Source organism: Phyllostomus hastatus, unplaced genomic scaffold (genome assembly GCF_019186645.2).
Source record: "Phyllostomus hastatus isolate PE091 unplaced genomic scaffold, TTU_PhHast_1.1 phas_contig_16, whole genome shotgun sequence".
Taxonomy (NCBI): Eukaryota; Metazoa; Chordata; class Mammalia; order Chiroptera; family Phyllostomidae; genus Phyllostomus; species Phyllostomus hastatus.
Window position 1 is genome coordinate 5,340,680 of NW_025333643.1, and position 23,259 is coordinate 5,363,938.

At 46.9% G+C, this 23,259-nt stretch overlaps 2 protein-coding genes across 2 annotated transcripts; one reads left to right on the plus strand and one right to left on the minus strand.

The window, feature by feature from the left end:
• Nucleotides 1-1,445: 1,445 nt before the first annotated feature.
• On the minus strand, nt 1,446-10,667 carry ARPC4 (actin related protein 2/3 complex subunit 4). The gene is made up of 6 exons (XM_045832013.1): nt 10,531-10,667; nt 7,682-7,800; nt 6,137-6,248; nt 4,995-5,090; nt 3,854-4,024; nt 1,446-1,743 (listed from the first exon to the last, which is right to left on the minus strand). The coding sequence occupies exons 1-6, from the start codon at nt 10,531-10,533 to the stop codon at nt 1,738-1,740; spliced, it is 507 nt and encodes a 168-aa protein (XP_045687969.1). The 5' UTR covers nt 10,534-10,667; the 3' UTR covers nt 1,446-1,737.
• A 155-nt stretch (nt 10,668-10,822) lies between these two features.
• On the plus strand, nt 10,823-21,909 carry TADA3 (transcriptional adaptor 3). The gene is made up of 9 exons (XM_045832012.1): nt 10,823-11,438; nt 12,141-12,380; nt 13,852-14,102; nt 14,222-14,327; nt 15,539-15,680; nt 15,771-15,874; nt 17,280-17,389; nt 19,125-19,310; nt 21,322-21,909. The coding sequence occupies exons 2-9, from the start codon at nt 12,174-12,176 to the stop codon at nt 21,512-21,514; spliced, it is 1,299 nt and encodes a 432-aa protein (XP_045687968.1). The 5' UTR covers nt 10,823-11,438; nt 12,141-12,173; the 3' UTR covers nt 21,515-21,909.
• The last annotated feature ends 1,350 nt before the right edge of the window (nt 21,910-23,259 follow it).

A 23,259-nucleotide genomic window follows, 5' to 3' on the forward strand; every position in this document is an offset into this window, starting at 1 on the left:
GGCTCCCAGACTTACGTTAGTATGAAATACTTCAGCACACATACTTATACACCTGGCTCTTTCACTAGTCCCATCTCTCCATGACAGGGATAATGTAACCCCCATGTCCAGCACAATGGAATTATCAGCTTGGGACAGTGGTCTGGTAGAAAGATCAGCTATTGTTTATTTAGTACCTGTATAGCAGGGTCTATTATTATTTACATTCATTATCTCCACTTTATAAATTAAGAAACTGAGGCACAGAATTTGCTAAACTTACGAGTTAGGATTCAAACACCTGTTTTGACTCTGAAGTTTCGCCAATAAATCTAGCACTGTCCAACAGAGCTTTCTGTGATGATGGAAATATTTCACACATGTACCACCTGACTTGGTGGGCATCAGCCACTGGTAGCTACTGAGCACCTGAAATGTTGCTAGTGGGACTGAGGAAGTTAATTTTAAGCCTTACTTACTTTGAATAATTTAAATGCAAATAGCTACACATGGCTACTGTCTTAACACTGATAGAGGCGTAAATCTGGGATCTGAAGTCTACCCTCTTGCTCAGTGGCTAGATTTGGGCTAAGCTGCATCTCATAGAACCTCAGCTACCCTAGCCATAAAAAGGGATCATTATCACTCTGAAGTTGGCTTTTAGCCCAAACCAGCTCATTACATGAAAAGGACCAAAGCTCTTCATAGACAGAGAAGTTTTACAAATGAGTGGTGTCTACACTGTAACACAGGTCTCTGGACTAGCACCCTTGGCCGGGATGTCAGGGACCAATCATTAAGACTTTCTGGCGTTGGCCCCAGGCCCAAGTACCAGCCATGTGGTTTTAAGGAAAAAGCCCATCACCCCTTTGATATATGCACACAGAGCCCAGACCTCATGCAGCCCCAAAGGGGCGAGAAGAGACTTTAATCAGGGGAGGGAGGATCCACTGGATTAAGAAAAGGTACAGCGAGCACAGGAGCAGAGGAGCCAGAGCGGGTGAAAGGGCCCCAGCCAGGAATCTGGTAGGACTCACCTCTCTACCTTTAGTACAGGCACTGCACTGACAGACAAGGCAAAACACTGGCCCCTCTCAGCTGGGAGGGCTTGAAGCAGCCCCTGTGGCCAGAGGTTACCTGGCTTTTTTGCTCCAGCTCCTAGGCATGGCTGGTGGCCACTGGTTCAGCCCTTGTCCCCAACCAGTGCTGGATGGCCATCTTTAGGCAGAGCTCAGGAAGCTGGCCACTGCTAATGGGCCCAAGGAGGCTTGAGAATAAGAGGGGAAAGGAGAGGAACTAGAGTCTGAAACCTCCCTCCCTCCCCACAAGGGGTGGACTGGGGGAGGAACAGTAGTCGCCTTCTGGCTCCAGGCCTGCCCAGACCCACAGCGACCAATAAGGTACAATCACTGGGACCAGTCACAGCCACTGGAGATGGAGATTGTTTGTTTAAAAAGACAAAAAGATTACAGTCTCCTACAAGCACAGTTTAAGTTCAAGACATTAAAAAAAAATCTGTCCCAGCCCAGGGGACTGAACATCAGAAGCCAGCCTGACCAGGCACGTGTGGCCTTGGGGCAGGTCCACTGCTGCTTTGCTGCCAGCTAGCAAGCACACCACCCCCCCTCCCACCTCTGATGCCCGCCCCAACCCAGTTCCCCTCCTCTGCTTCCACTGCTGCTCCAAGAAGTAACTCCAGGACGACTTCGCAGAGACACAGGATTCTGAGGGGGAAGGCCACGAGATCCAACCAGATGTTTAAAACTGTCAAGAGAATTGAGAGAAGGTGAATAATAGTTACTGCTGTACCCCAGGAGGCCTGTTGCAGGGTGGGGGGAAGTGGAGTGGGGGAGGTAGGCTGACCCAAGAGTTGCCACTCTGCTTAGATCTGAGGGGTAGGGTTGGTCCCAAGACACCCCTGTGGGTATGCTCTTTCTAATTCAGCAGTGACCTTTGGAGCACTGGCCCTAAACCCAGCACCAGCCAAGGCTGAGAAATTATAGGTGCTATGAGCTTTTCCACAGCTCCCCTCGGCCACACCACAGAAGCTGCTAGAAAGCACTGTCACAGCACCTCACTTGGTGAACAGAGGTTGCCTCATTTAGAGATGCAGGGCTTGGGGACTCAGAGAGCTGAGTACTTTGTGTCAAGCTCTGTGTGGTCCAACCAGGACAGGCCCTTGAAACGTTTTCTGCCATCAAGTGCCCCCATGGTGCCAAGACCAGCCCTGGACATTATATAGACCAGCAGTTACAGAACAATGGCCCAGCCTGAAACTGAGCAGAATAAGGCCCACCCAGTGTTTAAAAGAATATGCATTAGTGGCCAACCTTGAAAATATGAAAGATTCTGGGTTTCTTTTGAAAAGCTGTAAATGAAGTTGTGGGCTGGTGATCCTCTTCAGGTGAGGCATGTACTTGCTAGGCCCCCACACTACCCATTTCACGCATGTACGTTACCCTGCCCGGCCCTGGCAGGCAGCTGAGTGTGTGACCCCTGCCAGAGGCTGAAGTACTGTTCTAGATCTTTGAGTCTGAAACCTAGCTCCAAGTCATGGTTCTCCACTTACTGGCTGAGGGACCTTGGGCAGGTGATTGAACCTGTTAATCCCCAGTTTACTCATCCGTAAAATGGGGATTAACACCTGACTCAAAGATTGTTTAAGGTATTAAATGAGACATGTGAATGTACTTTTAATTGTATAACTATAGAAATGTAATTGTCATAAAAATGATTGATGAATGAATGATCTAAATATTAAATTAGGACAAGAACTGTTTTTCTTCACAGTTCAATCCAAAAGCCTCCTATTGGTGCTGTAATACATAGAACATTGACTATGTGCCAAATGACATGCTTTCCATACTTTTCTTCATCGTTCAACCACACTGACAAGGTTCAGATTAATTACTCAATCTCCTCATTTTGCCTCTGAGATAATAGGCTTAGCTGAGAGGTTTGGCCCCAGCCCCACGCCGGGGAAGGCGGTGCAGCCTGGACTCACTCAAGCAGTGTGACCGCACAGCCCATGTGACCTGACCGGGCATGCCACCCTGTGCGCACAGTATGGCTGCTCTGCACGCTGGCTGCCCTCGGTACAGTTAATGCCCAGGGGAAGAGGGTGTAATTTCCATTTATAGGAATCTGGGCTTCTTCTGGGCTGGGTCTGTATGCAGTGGCAGGAATAAACACTAAATCCACCATCTAAGGGTCACAGTCAACTCTGAGCAGAACATGCCAACAAACTAAAGATTGTTCAGAAGAAAAAAAAAGAAAAATAAGAAGGCATGTCCTGAACATCTAAACAAGAATGACTGTGTCATCAGTTCATCAATGTTTACGATTCCTCCTCTTTAGAGGAGTGTAGCCCTTTCAATTAGGACAGCACAGACAACTGAAGAGGGATCTGGAGGACTTAGGCCAGGAAAGTGATGGAAAGCAGGTTGATGAAATCATGACTTCAAGCCTGAGAAACAGACACTAAAGGAAAATATTTAAGTCTGTTTGAGAAGTGGAATTACATTGTGATTAACTGTCCTACATTCCTAGAAAAATTTACATGTGGATTTAATTTGCCTAGCTTAGGGTTTGAACTAGATATAGGGAAGGATGCTGTGTTTGAGATGCAGAAATCAGCATCTAAGTCCTCATAAAAGACCACAAGAGACATCCCCCAGACACCCAGTTACGGAGAATGTCCTATAGCTGTCAAAGATGAAGCTCAGGTCCTCCAGCCCTGAGGCACCACTAGAGATCCTAGAGGCCTCAGGGAACACTCACACACTGGCACCACTTTCCTGCCAGATGCTAACCTCTCAGCAGGACCCATGGCTCCGTCTACCCCTGGAAGGAAACCAGGAAGGCCCCTACTTACATTCTTGAGAAACTCCTCAGCCACAATGCGGGCACGGGCATTGACTGACAGTTTCATCTCACTGATCTCTTTGTCGATCTCCTCCATGAAATGGATCACAAAGTCCACCAACTTGTGTTTATACATCTGCTCTGTATGGAAGTTGGTGATCAGAAAACTGATGTCATACCCCTAGGGAAGGAAGACAGCAGAGAGGAAGAGAAGAAGCAGGAGAATATTAGTGTCCCAAGGGGAACTCGGCTATGTTCTCTCCGTTCGCTCAGTCACACGCTTCCAGCTGGCTGTGGTCTCCTCTTGGGTGACGCACCTTTCAGTCAGTAGCCCACCCGCTCTCGTGGGGCGTCTATGTTGGCTGGATCCAATGAGCTGAACCCAGTTGAGTGTTCTGTGTAAATGAGATGTCTTGGGAAGACTAAGGCACAAATAGTTGCATTCAGAATGAGTCAGGGGAAAGTGAAGGGACTTGAAATCTTGTTAGAGAAGAATCTAATCAAACAGGGAACATCCAGTCTGAAGAGAAGAGATGCTACGGAAGAGGGATGGAATGGAGTATCTAACTACCAGAGGGGTTGCGTGTGCAGGAGTAATTTTACTAATTGTGGGTGGCCTCAGAGGCTAGATCTATGACTGGAAGAAAGATTTTAGATCAGAATGAGGACGTCTCCAACACATCTAATGTATCTCATGATGGTGTGCGCTGCTCTGTGTGGTAGTTGCTCGGTTACCAAGGATATTTTAGGTCAAACTGACCGGGAGTCTGTGGAGAGGACTCAAGTACAAAGTCAGCAATGACTGACCCAATGTCAACTGTATCCTTGAGACTATGAGATCAGCTGGTGGCAAAGCTCAGACAGGGTCTGACTTATTGTGACCTTTCCATTGCTAGACTATAGGCTCTGGGAAGATGAATAATGTGTCTGCTCTTTTTGCCATTTCCATGCTTGAGGCAGACCTACCTTTTCCTAAGCCAATCCCCCTTACTCTAGCTGATATGAAGGCCGACTCCCAACTCAAGCAGCAGGTAGACGCCCTACAGCTGGAGAAGTAGCAATCCTGATTCTAGAAACAATTCCATGCCAGTGATAGTGGATTCAGTGATAGAATCCTGAGTATTATGATCATGTGAATCACATGGTCTCACCTCCACTGGTTTCCTTCGAAGGATAAAGAAATTCTCTGCTCGCATCATCATGAAGCGCATGAACTTGTGGCATAAAATCTTCTCAATTTCATCAGCCTATTGAGAGCAAAGCAGAAATATTGTTTCCCTAAAGCTGATACCCTATGCCAACAGGAATCTGTAGCCTGGTCCTCTGACCTAATATCCCCCAGGCTCACTGGAGGCAGGGGGCTTTGGTACTGGGAATGATCACTGCCTGAACTCTGAATCATGGGCACTTGGTTGCCAACCGAAGGGGAGCTCTACAACATTAGAGCCTCTCCAGCACAGCAGTATAACATGACCTAATCTCTGCCCACCCAGAGAGGTAACTCTGGTGAACCTGAGTCTTCTATCCTCTCCTTCCAGAGTCCTCACCTATATTCAAAGATGCCTTTCCTTTTCTCCTTTCACTAGTGCTGCATTTCCCAGAGTCTGTGATATACCTCACCTGGGGTACCGGAGATAACCTTAGGTGGCCTCCACTTTAATAGCACTGAATATCAAACAATACCATTTCTCCCTGGTGAGCTCTCAAAGATTTCTAAAAGAAAAATTTTTTCAGCTGGGTACTGGCATGCCCTGAATAGTCCCCAACACTTGTTAATCTTCTCTTAACAATGACAGTGGGCCCCAGGAGCAGAGTTTTCTGTAGGCAACATAATCAGTTTGGGTTTCATTATGTGTATTTTTTAGAGCTCCCTCCACCTGGCAAACGATACTGTTTTTCCACTTGTGTTTCTTTTAAAGAAACTAACCTAATTTAAAGAAAACTATTAAATAAGTAACTGTCTAGGTAGTCCATAGACATGGCAAAAATGATGGGGGTGGTGGGAATGTCAGACATTTGTAAAATGTTGTTTGAGGAAACATAACAAATTGCACTTTATTTTTTACCCTTAATCTTACTTTCAGAGTTTATGATTATCACTAATAGTGGTACTATGTATTTTTCAGAACTGGGCTTATTCCAGGGCAGCCTAAAAGATGGAGTTGCTCTCTCTTCATTCTACCTGTTTCCTGGGTACATCTGAAGAAACAGAGTCTGGTTTTCCGTCCACCCTCACCTCTCAGATGGGGATCCCTGGCTTCCTGAAGAGGCGGGGGCTCTGCGGTGAGCTCACCTGTTTCACAGCAATGCTGACCCGGACGGAGTTGATGGAGCCCTCAATCAGAACCTTTTCTTTCTCATTCCTGCTGATGGTCACAGGTTGTAACAGGAGCTCTTTGCTACTCCTGAAAACACAATGTCACAAAGGCTGCTGTACTAGAGAGGGACAGGCTGTTCAGGGAAATCCCACGGCAGGTCCTGGAATCACTATCTGAGACCGTAGTCCGAGGAACAGGAGACTCACAAACGGGGCACTCTCAGATGGGCACCAGGGAGCGTACTCTCCAATGCAAAGAGCATAGGCTCTGGAGTCGGGGTAGAAAGGGTTTGAAATCCAGCCTCCTGTTATTTTCCCTGAGAAAGTTACCCTACTGGAATCTCCATTTTCTCATCTGTAAAATGACTCATTCCTGTTCCACTGGCAAGGACTGAGAGAGATCAAAGAGGATCAAGCGTCCGACACAAAGTAGGAGCTTTGCAAATGGTAGCTCTTAGTTTAGTAACTACAGACAAGCCCACACACCATTTAAAGAATAAGAAGAGAGACCTCAGAGAGAAGGACAAGCTAACACAGTTTGGCATGTTTTAATGATCAACCCCTAATGATTCGCTTATTCAGCATTAAGATCCCTCCCAGCTCAGCCCCCCGTTTTGATGCCTCTGGGTTTCCAGATCTATGTAATGGTAATCACTGTGGTGGTGTTGTCTGTGAGCTGTTGTCCTGTTGAAATGCCTAGTGGAAACCATGTATGTTCAGAAACATAACACAACACATGCTAACATCTTGTCATTTAAAAAAAATTCCAATCATATCAGCACAGTGTGGTAATACCATGTATCTCATTTATACATATATGTCCCAGATTAAACTTTAAGGAGTAAAAATAACAACTTGTTTAGAAAACATAAACTAGATAAAAGAATATAATCCAAAATGCAGAACTGCAGAATATTTGCAGGAGATATATTGAGTCCAGGTTGGTTGGGGGAAAAAAATCTTTGATTTTACCCTGGCTGGTGTGGCTCACTAGATTGAGCACCAGCCTGTGAACCAAAGGGTTGCTGGTTCAATTCCCAGTCAGGGTGCAAGAGACAGCTGGTCAGTGTTTCTCTTGCACATCGATGTCTCTCTCCCTCTCTTTTTACCCCCCCTACCCCCTCCCCCCAAAATAAATAAATCTTTTTTAAATCATTCATATTTAAATTAGGAAAGAACAGAGATAACATCTCAGATAACCAAATTCTCCATCCTCTTCTCAAACTGCCAGTGAGTTTGGTAATACTATAGGAGACACTTCATGAACGGCTCTAAGAAGTCCTACCTTGTGTCAAGCAATCTGGGCTCCAGAGTAGCTTCTCCCCTGGGTTTTGTCCTGCCAACCCACTGACCCTATTTTCTGAACTCCAAATTGGGAACCACTGTTCCCATTTGGCAGCAAGACAAAATATGTGAATTGTTGTGGTCCCAACAATGCCAGAATAGAAGTTCAAGACACATTCTAGACAATAGCCATCTGAGGCTGCACCCATCCCCACACCCGACCTTTTCTTTCCCTACCTGACTTCTACTTCCGGCTTGTTGTGTCGTTCCACAACCTGGGAAGAGAAGTTCTCCAGGCAGAGGGCAGCCTGCAGTGTGGCTCGCACGGCACTCAGGTAGGGGCGGAGAGTGGCAGTCTGTAGGAAAAACCCCAAGGGAGGATCAGAATCTGTCTCACCAAACCCAGTGGCCCTCTGCTCTAGCTACTCAGGAGCCAGGCAGTACTGGGGGTGCTGGGCTCCCCAACACCAAAGTAAACAGAGCAGACGAGGCCTTCAGGGTACCTTCCATTCTAAGTCTAGACCAGTGGTTCTCAACGGGAGCATTTTGCCTGCCAGGGGGCATTCAGCAATTTTGAGATTTTTTCACGGACACTACTTGGGATAGGAGTGCCACTGGCACTGAGAAGACAGAGGCCAAGCACACCACTAAACATTCTACAATGCGCATCAAAGAATCATTCATCCCCATACAGTGCTGAAGTTGATAAACTCCAGTCTAGAGGCTTATAGGTAAATAATTGTCCTCTATCTTTTAAGCAAAAAAATGGGTAATTCTACTATGTGTTATGCACTGAGCTAAGCGCTTGAAATTCAAAGATGATTACTATCATCTCTACCCTTAAACAGCTCAATGGGGAGGGAAAAATACAATATAAAGGATAACTGTGACATAGATTTACAAGTTATATTTGTAGAAGTGGGCTTTTACTTGAAGATAGAAAAGGATTAGAATTTTACAATGATAGAAGGAAAGTCCCACTAGAAGGGTCATCTTCTAGCTACATTGGCCTATTGTTTCCTTATATTAGCCAAGTTCCTTCCCACCTCAGGGTTTCACACATGCTGAACCATCTATCTGCAGGCTTTGCTACCCTGTCTTCGCCTAAGTCATCCTTCAGATGTTGAGTTATTCAGGAAAAACCTCTTCCTTCCTCAAAGAAGTCTTTCTTGGCTTCCCCTTCATTGCATTTCTCATAATTTACGATGACATAATCATCATACATCTTTAGTAAAGTGATCTCTCCTTCACTAGACTGTCAGCTTCATGGTCAACAGACCATGTCTACTTTATCCAAATCTACATTATCTTACACCTAGCTCTGTTAGTACCTAACATATGTATACAGTGCCTTATTCATTTTCTGTACAATAAATGAATGAATGAAAGTAGTGTTTTAAGAAAGGTTAGGATAACACAAGGCATTAAGAGTTCTGGAGTAGTAATAAGTGCAACGTTGCTGTACATGGGAAATATTTTAGATTCAGTAGATGACACTGCAATAGTAGCCTGGAGATTCATGGAGAATCTCAAATGCCAGACTACTGAGTTTAGCTTTTCTTTTACGGTGATAAGGAACTGCTGGGGCTTTCTGAGGGGGAAGTTGTATGACTACAGCTGCATGAAGGCTCTGTGGAGAATGAACTGGAGAGAGAAGTGAGACATAATGCAGAGAGGGTTATTCAAAGAGTGCTGATGAGAGCCTGGACTGGGGCTGTGGAAGAGGATGAGCAGAGTATCTATCACAGGGGTTACACTGACACAAGATGTAGATGATCATGGAATAAAAACACCTCCCAACAAACTATGGTCCATCAGTACAATGAAATACTACTCAGCAATAAAAAGGAATAACTACTGACAGATACAACATGGATGAATCTCAAATGCATTAAGGTAAGAAGCCACATTAAAAAGCCTACATATGGAACAATTCCATTTATGACAATTTGGAAAAGGCAAAAGTATAGGGGGAAAAGTCACTGGTTGTCTCAGGTTGGGGGAGGGGGCTTGAGAGAACATTTTGAGGTGCTAGAAAAGTTCTGTACCTTGATTGTAGCAGTGGTTACAAGATTGTGTTTGTCAAAATTCATAGATGGTAAATCTGAAAAGGCTGAATTTTAGGTGACCGGCTGAGTGACGCCTGCCCTTTCACAATTAAAATAGACACAGCCTCATGTAATAACTCAATAAACTTGCTTTTCAAAAAAAAATCGAGAGGTATAGCCAATATAAGGAACAAAGGAGGACAAGCAAGTTTAGGGGAGAAGTGGAGTTTTGCTCTGGAGGCCTAATGTCAAGGTGTCTTCAAGACAGCCAGACAAATCTTGCAAAAGAGAGCTAGGAAGGCAAATTTAGGAGTCACCAAAATACACAAGGTCACCAGAGTAAGGAGACTAAATAATTACCACTTAACTCTCACGAATACCCACATTTATCAAATGGATTTCCTGGGAGGAAGGAATCAGTAGTATCAGATCTTACGTACTACAGTAAGACTAACACGGTTGAGTTGTAGCCAGGAAGGGGTTTCGGTGCAGGCAGCATAAGAGATCGATCTGTCAGTACGGTAGAAGCAAGGCAGGAGATAAGGAAAAGAATGGGATACGGAAGTGTAGGCGTTTCCCTTAGAAAACTCGGTTCAAGCGAGCAGGAGAGAACAGAGCGGCGTTATTTAATGAAGTTCTATTCTGGTTGGGGACGTGGCCCTACTGCATGCCTCGGCATCTCTGTAACGGGCTGAGGCCTACTATGTGCCTACGAGACACTACCAAAAACCTAGGAAGCATCACTTCCGGCTTGCTCCAAGCATCAGGAGTATTCCCTACCTATTCCGAGAGCCAGGCGGTGAAGCCAACAGAACTGCTTCTTACCAGGGCGTCACCCGCTTGACCCTTCCTCACTTCGGCCCCTACCCCGCCCTCTTTCTCCCAGCCTCATCATGCCCCCAACCCTGCAGCAACCCTGGGCCCTGGGCCTCTCCGCTGCAAAACCCTATCTCCCCCAGACCCACAGCTTTGAGGAAAAACAGGGACGGGGCGGCAGCGGAGGGGGGGCGTCCCTGGCAGGGGGCCCGGCACTCTCACCATCTCGGGCGCTGGCTGGGCCGGAAAGCGGAAGTGCGGAAGTGGCCAGGCCCGCGACGCCTGCCCTTTCGCCAGAAGCGCAGCCGTAGTCTCCTCCTGGACTTCCGGACGTTACCATCTGTACTCCGAGTGGGGGAAGGGAAGCCTGGCAAAACTTGGTCCTTTGTAAGTTTTCCCTCTGGGCTTGTCTTGATTTTTTTTAATTCTTTAAGTTTCAAATAGGTACTCAATCTTCTCCCGTTATCCATGCATCTCTTGCTTTTTACTTTGAGTTTCTCGTCCTTTTTGTCGCTTTTTTCCCCCATAGTTATGCAATGGTGCAGCCCGGTCGCAGGTTGGGCACCATATTTGGACAAGACGAGGCGGAGGAGACCTTCGTTACTTCCGGTTCTGCGCCCCCTTCCTTTCTCCGGGCCCCTCCTACCGCCAGCCCCTGGGGCTCGGCGGGACTACCCGCCTGACCGAAAACCCGGCTGCTTAGCCCCGCCTTCCATCCCCGGCAGTTGCCTCGGGTACACCCGAGGCATATACCCCTCACCCCACCTGCAGTGGGCTAGCTGCCGGCCAGCAAACCCTCCCCGGCAAGCCACTGTGGGCTCGTCCTTGCGTTTCTCCGCCCCCGCGTCAACTGCAGGGGGCCCGCTCATAGTCAGTTCCGGGTGGTTGATCCACCAACCGGAACTCCCCGCCCCCTCTCGCGGCCCGGGGGCCGTAGATGGTCGGAGTGTGGAAGCAGAGGGGGCGGGGGCCGCGTTAGGGGGTCCCAAGAGGACGGGGACGCTGAAGGCGGGGCATTGGGCGACCCAAGGGTGGGACCAACCATTGAGCAGTCCCACTTCTTCTGTGCCAGGCACTGAACTGGGCTCTTGACGAGCATCATCTCTTAATCCTCAGAACATCCCGGGGAGGTAGGTACCGTTGTTATCCCCATTTTACAGATTCAGTCTTCTTATGGAGAAACAGACCCAGACTTCTTTCGTCCCCATTTTACAGATGGGAAAACCGAGCCTCAAGAAGATAAGTAACATCATCAGGGTCATATAAATAGAAAATGATAAAGCCTGGGCTTGGACCCAGGTATGCCTGGCTTACCAGCTACATTCTTAACTATTGTCAGAAGCAAAGATGGGAAGGGGTGAGACAAGACAAGGCTGGGAGGCACAGCGAATATTAGCATTGTAAGAATGAGATGCTTGGAACTCAGGCTTAACTGATCTCCAGGAGAAAGAGAACAAAATGGAAGAGCGTTGGGGAAGACAGGGCATAGTAGATCCTGGTGATGAGGGGCCCATAGTTAGAACTAACTGCTTCCATCTTGGTAAGCCTGGGCATGTACCCACCCTTACAGAGTCTCTGTTTCCTTATTTGTAAAGTGGAGATCAGGTGGTACCTGCTCATAGGGTTGGGTGAGGAATTCAACGAGAGGCTGGTAAAATGTTTGCACTTTGCTTGGTGCACAGTAGGTGCTCTGTGAATAGGACCTGTGTCGTCAACCTTGTCAATAGGGTACCGAAGCCTGGCTTTCTCCTTGAGGCTCTCCTAAGATGGAGGGAGCCCTTGGGCTTTGCTTGTGACATTTTATCTCCCATCAATGGTCTTCTCCTCTCTAGCTCCACAGTATCCAGTGTCCTGTGTCCTGGGCCATGAGTGAGCTGAAGGACTGCCCCTTGCAGTTCCACGACTTCAAGTCTGTGGACCACCTGAAAGTTTGTCCACGTTACACGGCGGTGCTGGCCCGCTCTGAGGATGACGGCATCGGCATCGAGGAGCTGGACACTCTTCAGCTGGAGCTTGAGACCCTGCTTTCCTCTGCCAGTCGGCGCCTGCGAGTGTTGGAGGCTGAAACCCAGGTGATACCCTACAGAGAGAACATCACCAGGGATGGACTATGATTAAGTTATGGGTGGGTCATTGAGTTAGCCCCATCTGCTAAGGCCTGTGGTACAGGAGGTTAGAGGGGCAGAGAGAGACCCAAATTGGGCTTGTGTGATATGCAGGAATGTGTGTCATCCTCATAAATTGCAAGATTGCTAATTCACTACGCATTTATTGACCACCCCCCTCCATTATATTGTGGGTACTATACAGGTCATTAGAGAGAGGTAATTAGGTAAATTCTGGCTTTTAGGGAGTTTTCCAACTAAAAGGAGGCAGAGGTCAGACAAGTACTAGGTGATGTGATATGATTAGGGGCACTAGGGGAACTCTAGCATGGAGACCTGCTTTTGAATCCTGGAATAAGCATTTGCTAGTGTTGTTGTTTCCTAGCTGTGTGACTTTGGGAAAGTTACATCCTATTTTTGAGCATCAGTTCCTTATCTGCAAACTGGGTTGAAAAATGGACCTACCTCAGAAGTTTTGTGAGGATTAAGAGAGATTTTTATTAAGATTTTTATTTATTTATTTTTAGAGAGGGAAGGGAGGGAAATAGAGAGAGAGAGAAAGAAACATCAATGTGCCGTTGCTGGGGGTCATGGCCTGCAACCCAGGCATGTACCCTGACTGGGAATTGAACCTGCGGCACTAAGAGAGATTTTTTGCAAAGGCTCAGCCCCGTGTCTGACACTAAGTCAGCATTTCAAATGTTAATTATTGGTATTACTCTGATTATTTCTGTTCACTGCATAAACTTCTCCTGAGGTCTGTGTGCCAGGTGCTATGCCAGATCCTGGGGAATAGAGCCGGTTAAGATGAGCTTCTTGGTCTCCAGTTGTTTATAATCTAGTTGAAAAGACCAAGTATGCTGTTCCTTTTAGTATGGCCATGAAACACGACTGGGCCTACAGCATAGGTGCCAAGTGCCAGAAACTTCAGAGGAAGAAGATGCCATTCCCACTGGACCTCGAGGGATAGATAAAGTCAACTTGTGGGCCCTGGGAATTCACTGATGCTCTTCAGGTTTTGGCTGTGGCACAGTCCGTTGCATATTAGTAGCTAAGAAACTGTAACTGATGCAGAGGAGGCATTCCAGTGAAGTTTTGCTGGGAGGTTCTTGCTTATCTTTACCAGAAAGTTAACCACCAGTGTATTTTCCCAGAGCTAGCATGTACTGGGGTAATTTGTGTGGCCTTTGTCCTGAATTCTACAGAGGTGAGTGAAAATACAGACAAAAGAATGGAATGATGAGAATTAAATGAATAAAATCCTATGAGATGGGCACAGAAAAGGAGCTGAGTTTGAAGGAGCAGGAGTTTGCTAAATAAAAGGGGGATCGGGAAAGACCTTGATGCCTCCTCAGGATCTAGATCCTAATTTTTCACTGGGGAAAGAGTTGTCCTGTGTCTTCCCTTCTCCCCCTCAGTGACAGTCTCTGAATTTCAGATCCTCACTGACTGGCAGGATAAGAAAGGTGACCGACGATTCCTGAAGCTGGGTCGAGACCATGAGCTTGGAGCTCCCCCCAAACATGGGAAGCCCAAGAAGCAAAAATTGGAAGGGAAGGCAGGACATGGACCGGGCCCTGGCCCTGGGCGACCCAAATCCAAAAATCTTCAGCCCAAGATCCAGGAATATGAATTCACTGATGACCCAATTGATGTGCCGCGGATCCCCAAGAATGATGCCCCCAACAGGTTCTGAACCAAAGAACTTAGAGGGGCTTTGGGATTTGGGAAGTGGAGACTGTGGAGGTGCCCTGGGCTGAGGCTAGTGGGGCATGGGGTGCCCACTTAGGATCTGCTTCTCTCTGTAGGTTCTGGGCTTCAGTGGAGCCCTACTGTGCTGATATCACCAGTGAGGAGGTGCGCACACTAGAGGAGCTACTGAAACCCCCAGAAGATGAGGCTGAACATTACAAGGTAGAAACCCTGAGCCTTAGCAGACATGGTGGAGAACAAGAAGACTTGGAGGTGCCTCAGAATCAAAGATCCTAAAGTCATGTATCATCTTCCTTCCCCTACCCTGCCTAGTATCCTGTCTGCCTCATTAATCCACCCAACACCCAGTCGCTCAGCTTTCTCCTTGCGTGGTCTCCCTTCTACCCCATCCAAGTGGTTACCACGTTCTAAGGCATTGACTTCAGTATGTCCCTTGTCGCCATATCTCCATCCCCTATGCTTTGGTTCAAGGCTTCCATCAGCTTCTACCCAAACAGTCTCTTACTAGTTCCTGCCTCCAGAGGGGCTTTTCTTTCTTTAATATTCAAAAGTTTATTTTTTAATGATGAAAATAAAACAGGTTCCATTAAAGAAAGTGTAGGAAATAGAACAAAGTATAGGTTCACTGTCATGCTCAGATGTGACACAGCCTTGCTCTCGGGCTTCTCCTGGCTTCCATTACCCACAGGATTGAGTCCAAGTGTCTCAGTCCTTGGCAACACTGCCCAGCGCCCCTCTCCAGTTTCCTTGGCTGTGCCCTCTCCTCACTGCTGCATTCACTAGCCCCACCAAGCACCTTACCCTTACGGCAGTCCGACACAGGGTCCCTGCTCACTCTGGGCCTCCTCATGTGCTCTTCTCCCCTTGGCAGACTGACTGAGCCGTCAAACCCCGATCTCACTTTACATCCACCAGAACACCTTTGCAGATTCCCCAGGAGAAAGTTGGTCTCATTTTGGGCTGCTGCAAGACCTTGATCTATCTCTGATACTTATTTGAATTTTAAAAATTTTATTTGAAAAAGTAACCCCTTTGGCAGTAATGAATTCAAGTAATTACAAAAGACTGTTTCCTCTCCTGAGCCCAAGGCTTCTAGAGACAAGAGCTGTGACCTGAGATGTGCCATGAACACACGCCATTCTGTAACTTGTATTCTGGAAATTGCTCCATATTGGCTTCTGTGTATGCTTTAGTTCTTTATGTACCCATCTTCCTTACTAGATTGAGTGTAGAGATTTTATTTCCTTTGTCTCTTCTCACCTACACAAGGCACAGGCCTCCACCCTAAGGCAGGTACTTGGGAGGCAGATGAGGGAGGGAGGGAAGGAAGGAAGGAAGGAAGAAAGGATGAAGGAAGGGAGGGAGGGAGGACCTGTATTTACCCCTTTCAGCCTGTGGGATCTCTCCTATAGATCCCGCCCTTGGGAAAGCACTACTCCCAGCGCTGGGCACAGGAGGACCTGCTAGAGGAGCAGAAGGATGGAGCCCGGGCAGCAGCTGTGGCAGACAAAAAGAAAGGCCTCATGGGGCCACTGACCGAACTGGACACTAAAGGTAGGCCCCTCACCTCATTGCCTACCCCAGGCCAGGACTTGAGTCCCCACACTTCAGCCCAGTTGCCCACCACTTCTTTGCCTGCTTCAGATGTGGATGCCCTGCTGAAGAAATCCGAGGCCCAGCACGAGCAGCCGGAAGATGGGTGCCCGTTTGGTGCCCTGACTCAGCGCCTCCTACAGGCCTTGGTGGAGGTGAGCACCCCCAACCCAAACTGCAACTAATGTTTTATTTCATTTTTTATTGAAGTATATTATACATTTAGAAAAGTACATAAGTCATAAACATATCGCTTGATAACTTTTCACAAATGAGCACACTTGTATAATAAAACATCACCAGTGTCGTAGATGCCCCTGTTATGCCCCTCCCACTCTCTAACCTCCCCCAAAGGTAGCCTCTACTTCACAGTTACTTTTGCTGAGTGTTGGGCTGAGCTCTGTGCAAGTGGCTTTCCCTACATTCTCTCGTTGGAGGCAAGGACAGTGGTTAGCCCTGTGTTACATACAAGAAGATTGAGGCTCAAAAAAAGGGAGCTGTTTGTTTGAGGTCACACAGCTGATACATAGAAGCAGGACTCAAACTCCAGGTTCAGAGACCCTTTTCTTTATGCTCTCTGACCTTTGGCACATCCCTTCGCCCCATTGAGCCTTGGTTTCCTCTCTGGGCCAAACACAGTAGTGTATGTTTCTCTCATGTAACAGTATGGGGCACTTGCTTCAGGCTGGCTGAGGTATGGGTGGGGGTCTCTGCCCTACAGCATCAGACAGGGACACCAGCTGTGGTGGCTTTGCCATCTTAAACATTCATTCTGGCCCTGACTGGTGTGGCTCGGTTGGTTGGGCATTGTCCTGCAAAATGACAGGTTACTGGTTCGATTTCCAGTCAGGGCACATGTCTGGGTTGCAGGTTGCGTTCCCTGTCAGGGTGCGTTTGAGAAGCAACCTGTTTCTCTCCCTCTCTTTTTCCCTTTCTCCCCATCTCTCTAACTTAAATAAATAAAATCTTAAACAAAAACACAAAACCATTCACTCTGCATAAAGTCACTCTGGGTGTGACTGCCAGTCAAAGCCCACAGAAAAAGACCCAGGAAGAGTGTATGAAGGAAGGCAGATGGGCCGTGACTTTCTGTGGCTTTTATCTCTTCTAATCACTTTCCACTGGAGAGAATTTGTTACTTGACTACACCTGACTGCAGGGGAGGCTGGGAAGTGTAGTGTACATGGCAGTGATAAGCCTAGCTGCTACAGAAGAAAGGTAAGAATGGCTTTTGGGCAGCTGGCAGCCTCTGCCACAATGTGCTTAGCACAGTGCCTGGTGCATTGCAAACACTTAACAAACCTCATTTATTCTCACTATTCTCACTTAGTGCTGCCATCGCTCTTCTGTGCTTCCTTCTTTGGGAATCAGTACAACAAAAAAGGTGTTTCTAAAATGTTCAAAGCTTTTTGGAAGCTAGAAGAGCTTCCTGCACTAGTTGAGAGAGGAAAGATAAAAGGACATTTCTGGTCTGCAAGGACTATCCATGTAGGTCGGAGGGGAGCAGGAAAATGGAAATACTATAGCTCTTCTCCTTCCACCCTTTATGTGGTCTTCTAGGAAAATATTATTTCCCCTATGGAGGACTCTCCTATTCCCGACATCTCTGGGAAAGAATCAGGGGCTGATGGGGCAAGCACTTCTCCTCGAAACCAGAACAAGCCCTTCAGGTGAGTGGTGTCCCATCTCCACCTCACAGTCTGTCCCCTGCTTCTATTGACTTCTGTCTATCTAGACACAGGGAGGTCTTAACAAGGAGGCTGAGAGAAGTTTGAGAAAGCGCCCCAAAATCTCAAACACGCGCCCCGGCCCGGCATTTCTGCAAGAACTTAGTGCTGGACTGTTGATCACAGCCCATTGGTACTGTAAACAGCCTAAGTGCCCAGCCGAAGTCAGTGGTTGGCGAAATCGTCATAGCTCTGTCTGACAGAATGACTTGCAGCTGGTCACTGCGTTACAGAAATGTAGTTAATTGACATGAAGAGATGTAAACACTACAGTGATGAGTCAGGAAGATGTCAGTTGTAACATAATACAGTGCGGCCCTTTTTTATTTAAGGCATACTTTGTGTACACAGGGAAAAAATTATCTATAACAAAGACTGAAAATAATACATAATAAAATCTGGAATGTGCATAGCATGGTAGTCCCCGCCTTATCTGTAGTTTTGCTTTCCACAGTTTCCGTTACTTGCTATCAGCTGTGGTCTAAAAATATTAAATGGAAAATTCCAGAAATAAACAAGTTGTAAGTGTTCAATTGTGTGCTCTTCTGAGTAGCATGATGAAATTTCATGCCATCCACCCCATCGCACCTGGGACGCAAGCCGTCCCTTTGTCCAGCGTGTCTGTGCTGTGCCCTGTGCCCGCCCACCTGCGGCTCACTCAGGTAGTGTGTCAGTTACCAGTTGGTTATCAGAGAAAGACCACATTCACGTAATTTTTATTACAGTACATTGTTATAATGGTTCTATTATTGTTGTTAATCTTTTACCATGCCTACCTAATTTATAAATTAGCACCATAAATTAAAAAAAAATATATATATATAAACAGTATGTATAGGGTTCTGTACTATCCACGGTTTCAGGCAGCTACTGGGGGGAATCTTAGAACATATGTATCCCTTGCTGATAAGGGAGGATGTGTGTGCGTGCGTGCGCCCTGGACTAGTGACTCATCTGGTTGGAGTGTCATTGCATACACCAAAGGGTTGCAGGTTCAAATCCTAGACAGGGCACATTCCTAGGTTGTGTGTTCGATCTATGGTCAGGGCACGTGTAGGAGGTAACCAGTCCATGTTTTTCTCTCTCTTTCCTTTCCTCTCTCAGAAACCAATAAAAATAAATGTGTCCTTGCGTATGGATTAAAATATGTAACTCTGGCTGGTGTGGCTCAGTGGATTGAGGGCTGGCCTGTGAACTCAAAAGTTACCGGTTTGATTCCCATTCAGGGTGTATGCCTAGGTTGTGGGCCAGGTCCCCAGCTGGGGGTGTGTGAGAGGCAACAGTTCGATGTATTTCTTGCATATCGAGAGATGTTTCTCTCTCTTTCTCCCTCACTTCCTCTTCATAAAAATAAATAAAAATCTTTAAAAATGCATATAATGAAATATGTGTATATTATATGTGACATTAACAACATAGCAAAATAACATTAATATAACAAAACCATAGAGGTTCTCTTTGGGTTGTTGGCATTATAAGTTTTTCTATATGTTTTTTGGCAATGGATATATGTTGCTTGTGTTTGAAACAAGACCAGATTTGTCTCTCTCTACTTTTTTAACTAGACAGATATAGAGGGGTGCCCAAAGAGAAAGTAAGGTGTTCACTAACCTTGGGAACCTCTGAGGGCGGTCTCCCTTCAAAGCTGGCCGTTAAACAGGGCTGCCTTCCCCTGCAGTGTGCCACATACCAAGTCCTTGGAGAGCCGCATCAAGGAGGAGCTGATCGCCCAGGGCCTGCTGGAGTCTGAGGACCGCCCTGCAGAGGACTCAGAGGACGAGGTCCTTGCTGAGCTGCGCAAGCGGCAGGCTGAGCTGAAGGCACTCAGTGCCCACAACCGCACCAAGAAGCACGATCTGCTGAGGTAAGTGTGGACAGGACACACAGGCCAGGGCTTGGCTGACAAGACCTTGGCCATTGCTTGTCACTCTGTGGGGCCTTTACGACAGGCTTCCCAAGCCAGCAAGACATCTAAATCACCTGGAGAGCCTTGAAAAAATTGTCAATGCCAGGCACCAACCCACAGACTATGTCTTAAGTAGATTCTAATCCTGCTTACAGTTGTGGTGAAAGACACATGATATAAACTTGATCCTCTAAACCATTTTTTTAAAACATAGCTTTAATTTATTTTTTTAATTTTTTTATGAGCGAGCGAAACATCGATTAGTTGCCCCCCGTATGCTCCCATACTGGAGACCAAACTGGCAACCCAGACATGTGCCCTGACTGGGAATTGAACCTGCAGCCTTTTGGTTTATGGGATGATGCTCCAACCAGCTGAGGCACAGCAGCCAGGGTGACCCTCTAGATCATTTTTGAGTGTAGAGTTCTGTAGCATTAACTATATTCGTGTTGTGTGGTTTATTTTTTAAAATCTTTTTATGCTTATTTTTTTCTCTCCCAAAGTCTTTTATGAAAAGTTTTACACACCCAGAAAATCTGGAGGAATAGTACGATGAATACCAATATACTCTCCACTTACATTCATCAACCGTTAACATTTTGTTCAGCATCTCTGACCATTATTGGCCCTTCACTTGAAATTACCCAGTGTTTAAGACCAGTTGTTTAAGGAATTGGTCACAGTGTCATTCATTTCATATTGACTCTCATCCTTCATCCTACATCGGTCACAATAAGGGTGTAGGTGACATCTGGAAGGAGATCATGTTAGTCACTGCCCTCTTAGTGAGAAGCTAGAGAAGCAGCCCAACTAACTCTTGCTTATCACAGGCAAATATTATTTTTTCGCCTCACAAAGCGCCAGTAGAGCAGAGCACACTTGTTCATTTGGCCAACTCTGCCTCACGTAAGCGCTGTGCTGGGGCTAGCAAGAGAGGCAGAGCAAAGGGCTTGCAGTGTCCAACTGGGTGATTGTGATAAACGTGCACCATTAAAAGGAGGTAGTTGCTGAGAAGCTGTTAGGGTGTTTAAGGACAGAGAGTCCTGAGTGCTGGCTGTGTACCAGGTGCTTTCGGTGCAACCTCCTGTTTAATCTTGACTGCAGCCGTGGAGAAGGCGATACAGGCCTAGTGAAGCAAGTGCCCTGCTGAAGGTCACACAGCCAATAAACAGCCAAGATTCAACTTGAGCCCAAGGCTGAATCCAAAGCCTCTTTCTAGTTCTGTCTGAAGGGCCAGAGGAGAAAAATACAGATAAAAGAGATAGTGGGGTGGGGAGAAAAAGAAGCAGAGATGTCTAGATACAGAAGTAATGGGCAGGAACTAAGAAGGAACTGGCTTGGGGCTATCAGAGGCCAGAGTGCAGCCCCCAGCCTTGCGTGGGACCAGCTGCAGGGCCTTAAGGTGTTTTCTGCTCTGAGCAGCAGCTTCCCCTTCTGGAATTTTAACAGGTTAGAGTAGATCAGATCTCTAAGCAGTCTTCCAGCTCTCCCATTAATGGGATTTACGAGTTGGATTCCATTCAGAGGGGTCAGTTTAGCATCCCACCTTCCTCCTGTAGACCTCAGGCTGCCTTGATCTTTAGTTGCTCTGGGATTTGGATGCTCAAGTAAGCAGGTCTTCTGCTGGCACCAAAATACCTTTAGAAGATTGTTTGGAGCCTTCCTGCCTTGATTTAGATCTACTCATTAGTTGTGGGATCTTGGGGTGTTTCTTGCCCTTCTTGAGTCCAGTTTTATACCTACTTCACAGGATTGTTATGAGGATTAACTGAGCTAATGTTTTTGAAGAGGTTAAGATAGTAACTAGCACATAGCACCATATAAATGTGATTCAGTAACTTTACATTTTGGTCTGAAACAGTCCATAGGAGTGCCATTCTGGGGTTGTGGGTGGGCTCAGTCTGAAAGAGGGAGGGGACCCATTCTGGATGTGGGCTTCCCATGACACCTGGCTGCCTGGTCCCCACAGGCTGGCAAAGGAGGAGGTGAGCCGGCAGGAGCTGAGGCAGCGGGTCCGCATGGCAGACAACGAGGTCATGGATGCCTTCCGCAAGATCATGGCTGCCCGGCAAAAGAAGCGGACGCCCACCAAGAAGGAGAAAGACCAGGCCTGGAAGACTCTGAAGGAGCGGGAGAGCATCCTAAAGCTGCTGGATGGGTAGCCCTCACCCCTGCCTCAGACTGTCTTCCCCTGGCCTGAGGAAGGATGGGGCGGGAGGCCTACTTCCTTCTTTGGGCTGCTGGAAGCCTCAGCCTGTGGCTGACTGTCAAATGTCATACGGCAACAGTCTCTAGAGGGCTGTGGCCTTTCACCGAAGTCTTTTGGCCTAGCTTTGTACAGCAAGGATACCAGAGGCCCTGTTGGGCTGACCTGGGGCCCAGTCTCTGCTTGGTCCCCAAGATGAGGGAGACAGCATTTCTGGGCTTTCCTCTTTCCCTCTTTACCATCATCCACTCCCCTACACCTACCCCTCACTCCCTCAAGGACTTCTCCTTTGTGGTTTTGTAAAGTGCAAATTTAAAGAGTAAAGTGACTGCTGTGGTTTTTTAAAAAGCATCCAGAATCTTTGAATGTCTGTTATTGTGGAGTAGAAGGCAACTGGTGTGGCTGGCCAAGGTTGGGGAGAGCATGCTTGGTGGCTCTCACCTGTGTGCCACTCGCCCCTGAATGTACCAGGAAGTACATTCTGAGGATACTTGTGGTTTCAGGTAACAACACCCCCAGCTCAAAGTGGATTAAGAAAGGAAATATGTTGACTAGGGGCTTGATGGTCCTGGGGCAGGGTGGCTCCAGGCTTGGCCAGTCCAGCAGTTCAGGGCCATCAAGGGTCCGGGTGTCTCCATTGTCTTCCGCAGTGACAGCTTTCAACCTAAACTGGGTTCCCGTCCAGCTGTTTGGTGGTAGCCAGTAGCAGTCAAGGGAAGCCAAATGCTTCCTCATTTGCAGTCAGCACAAAAGAGGGCAGGAAAGAGCCAGCTGGCTTCCACAGCCCATCCAAAAGAGCAAGAAGCCTTTTCTAGACACCCTTATGTTTTGCCCAAATTAAGTCTCACATACCCATTACTGAACCAATCACTGTGGCAAGGGATGGCTCTAGTGGGTGTAAATTAGCGAGAGTGTCTGCTTTCCCTCTAAGTCAAGGCAATGGGAGACACAGTGAAACCCAACAAAGATCTGAGTAAGAAGGGGAAATGGATGTTGTTAAGGCCACTAACTGTCTCTTCTACAGCCGTGGCAGGAAGATAGAATAAATAGCTCTTGTTCCTGCCTCAAATTGAGAATAATTTGCTGTGTACTGTGGCGTAAGGGATGGCTCTCTGAGGAAATGACCTGTGAACTGATCCATAAAGATAAGGTTTAAAAAAAAAAAAACAAAGTAAGATGACCCTGGCTGGTGTGACTCAGTGGATTCAGTGCCAGACTGTGAAACAAAAGGCCACTGGTTTGATTCCCACGGCACATGCCTAGGAGGTTGCAGGCCAGATCCCCAGTTGGGGACATGTGAGAGCAAATGATCAATGTTTCCCTCCCTGTCCCTCTGTCTAAAAATAAATAAATGAATTTTTTTAAAAAAAAGAATGAAGACAACCAGCATTCTTATATACTCAGCCATTCCGTGTGGCTCTTGTGGGACTGTCAAATTAGGTTGGACAAATGACCCAAGGTTGGCCAATCATAGTATTCCATCTTTTTAGCCACAATTACTGGTCCAAAGAATGGGCATGTGACCCAAGCTGGATCAATCAAAGGCCTTTTGTAATATTGCTTTAGGGATTCTGAGACAAGATTGTTTCTCTTCTCAGTAAATGCTACCAGGAACTATTCTAAACTCATTAAACTACTGAATCTTGTCTACCCTATATGGTAGGTACTAAGAACATCCATTCACAGATGAGGAACCAGAGT

What these genes read in the sequence shown, in the direction of transcription:
- ARPC4 (XM_045832013.1), bottom strand. An exon ending in AAGCCGGAAGTAGAAGTCAG is followed by an intron (nt 6,249 to 7,681) that starts GTAGGGAAAGAA and finishes TTGTGTTTTCAG; the next exon opens with GAGTAGCAAAGAGCTCCTGT. An exon ending in TCAGCATTGCTGTGAAACAG is followed by an intron (nt 5,091 to 6,136) that starts GTGAGCTCACCG and finishes TGCTCTCAATAG; the next exon opens with GCTGATGAAATTGAGAAGAT.
- TADA3 (XM_045832012.1), top strand. Translation starts at nt 12,174, where the DNA reads ATGAGTGAGCTGAAGGACTGCCCCTTGCAGTTCCACGACTTCAAGTCT. An exon ending in ATGAGGCTGAACATTACAAG is followed by an intron (nt 14,328 to 15,538) that starts GTAGAAACCCTG and finishes TCTCTCCTATAG; the next exon opens with ATCCCGCCCTTGGGAAAGCA. An exon ending in TCCTACAGGCCTTGGTGGAG is followed by an intron (nt 15,875 to 17,279) that starts GTGAGCACCCCC and finishes GTGGTCTTCTAG; the next exon opens with GAAAATATTATTTCCCCTAT.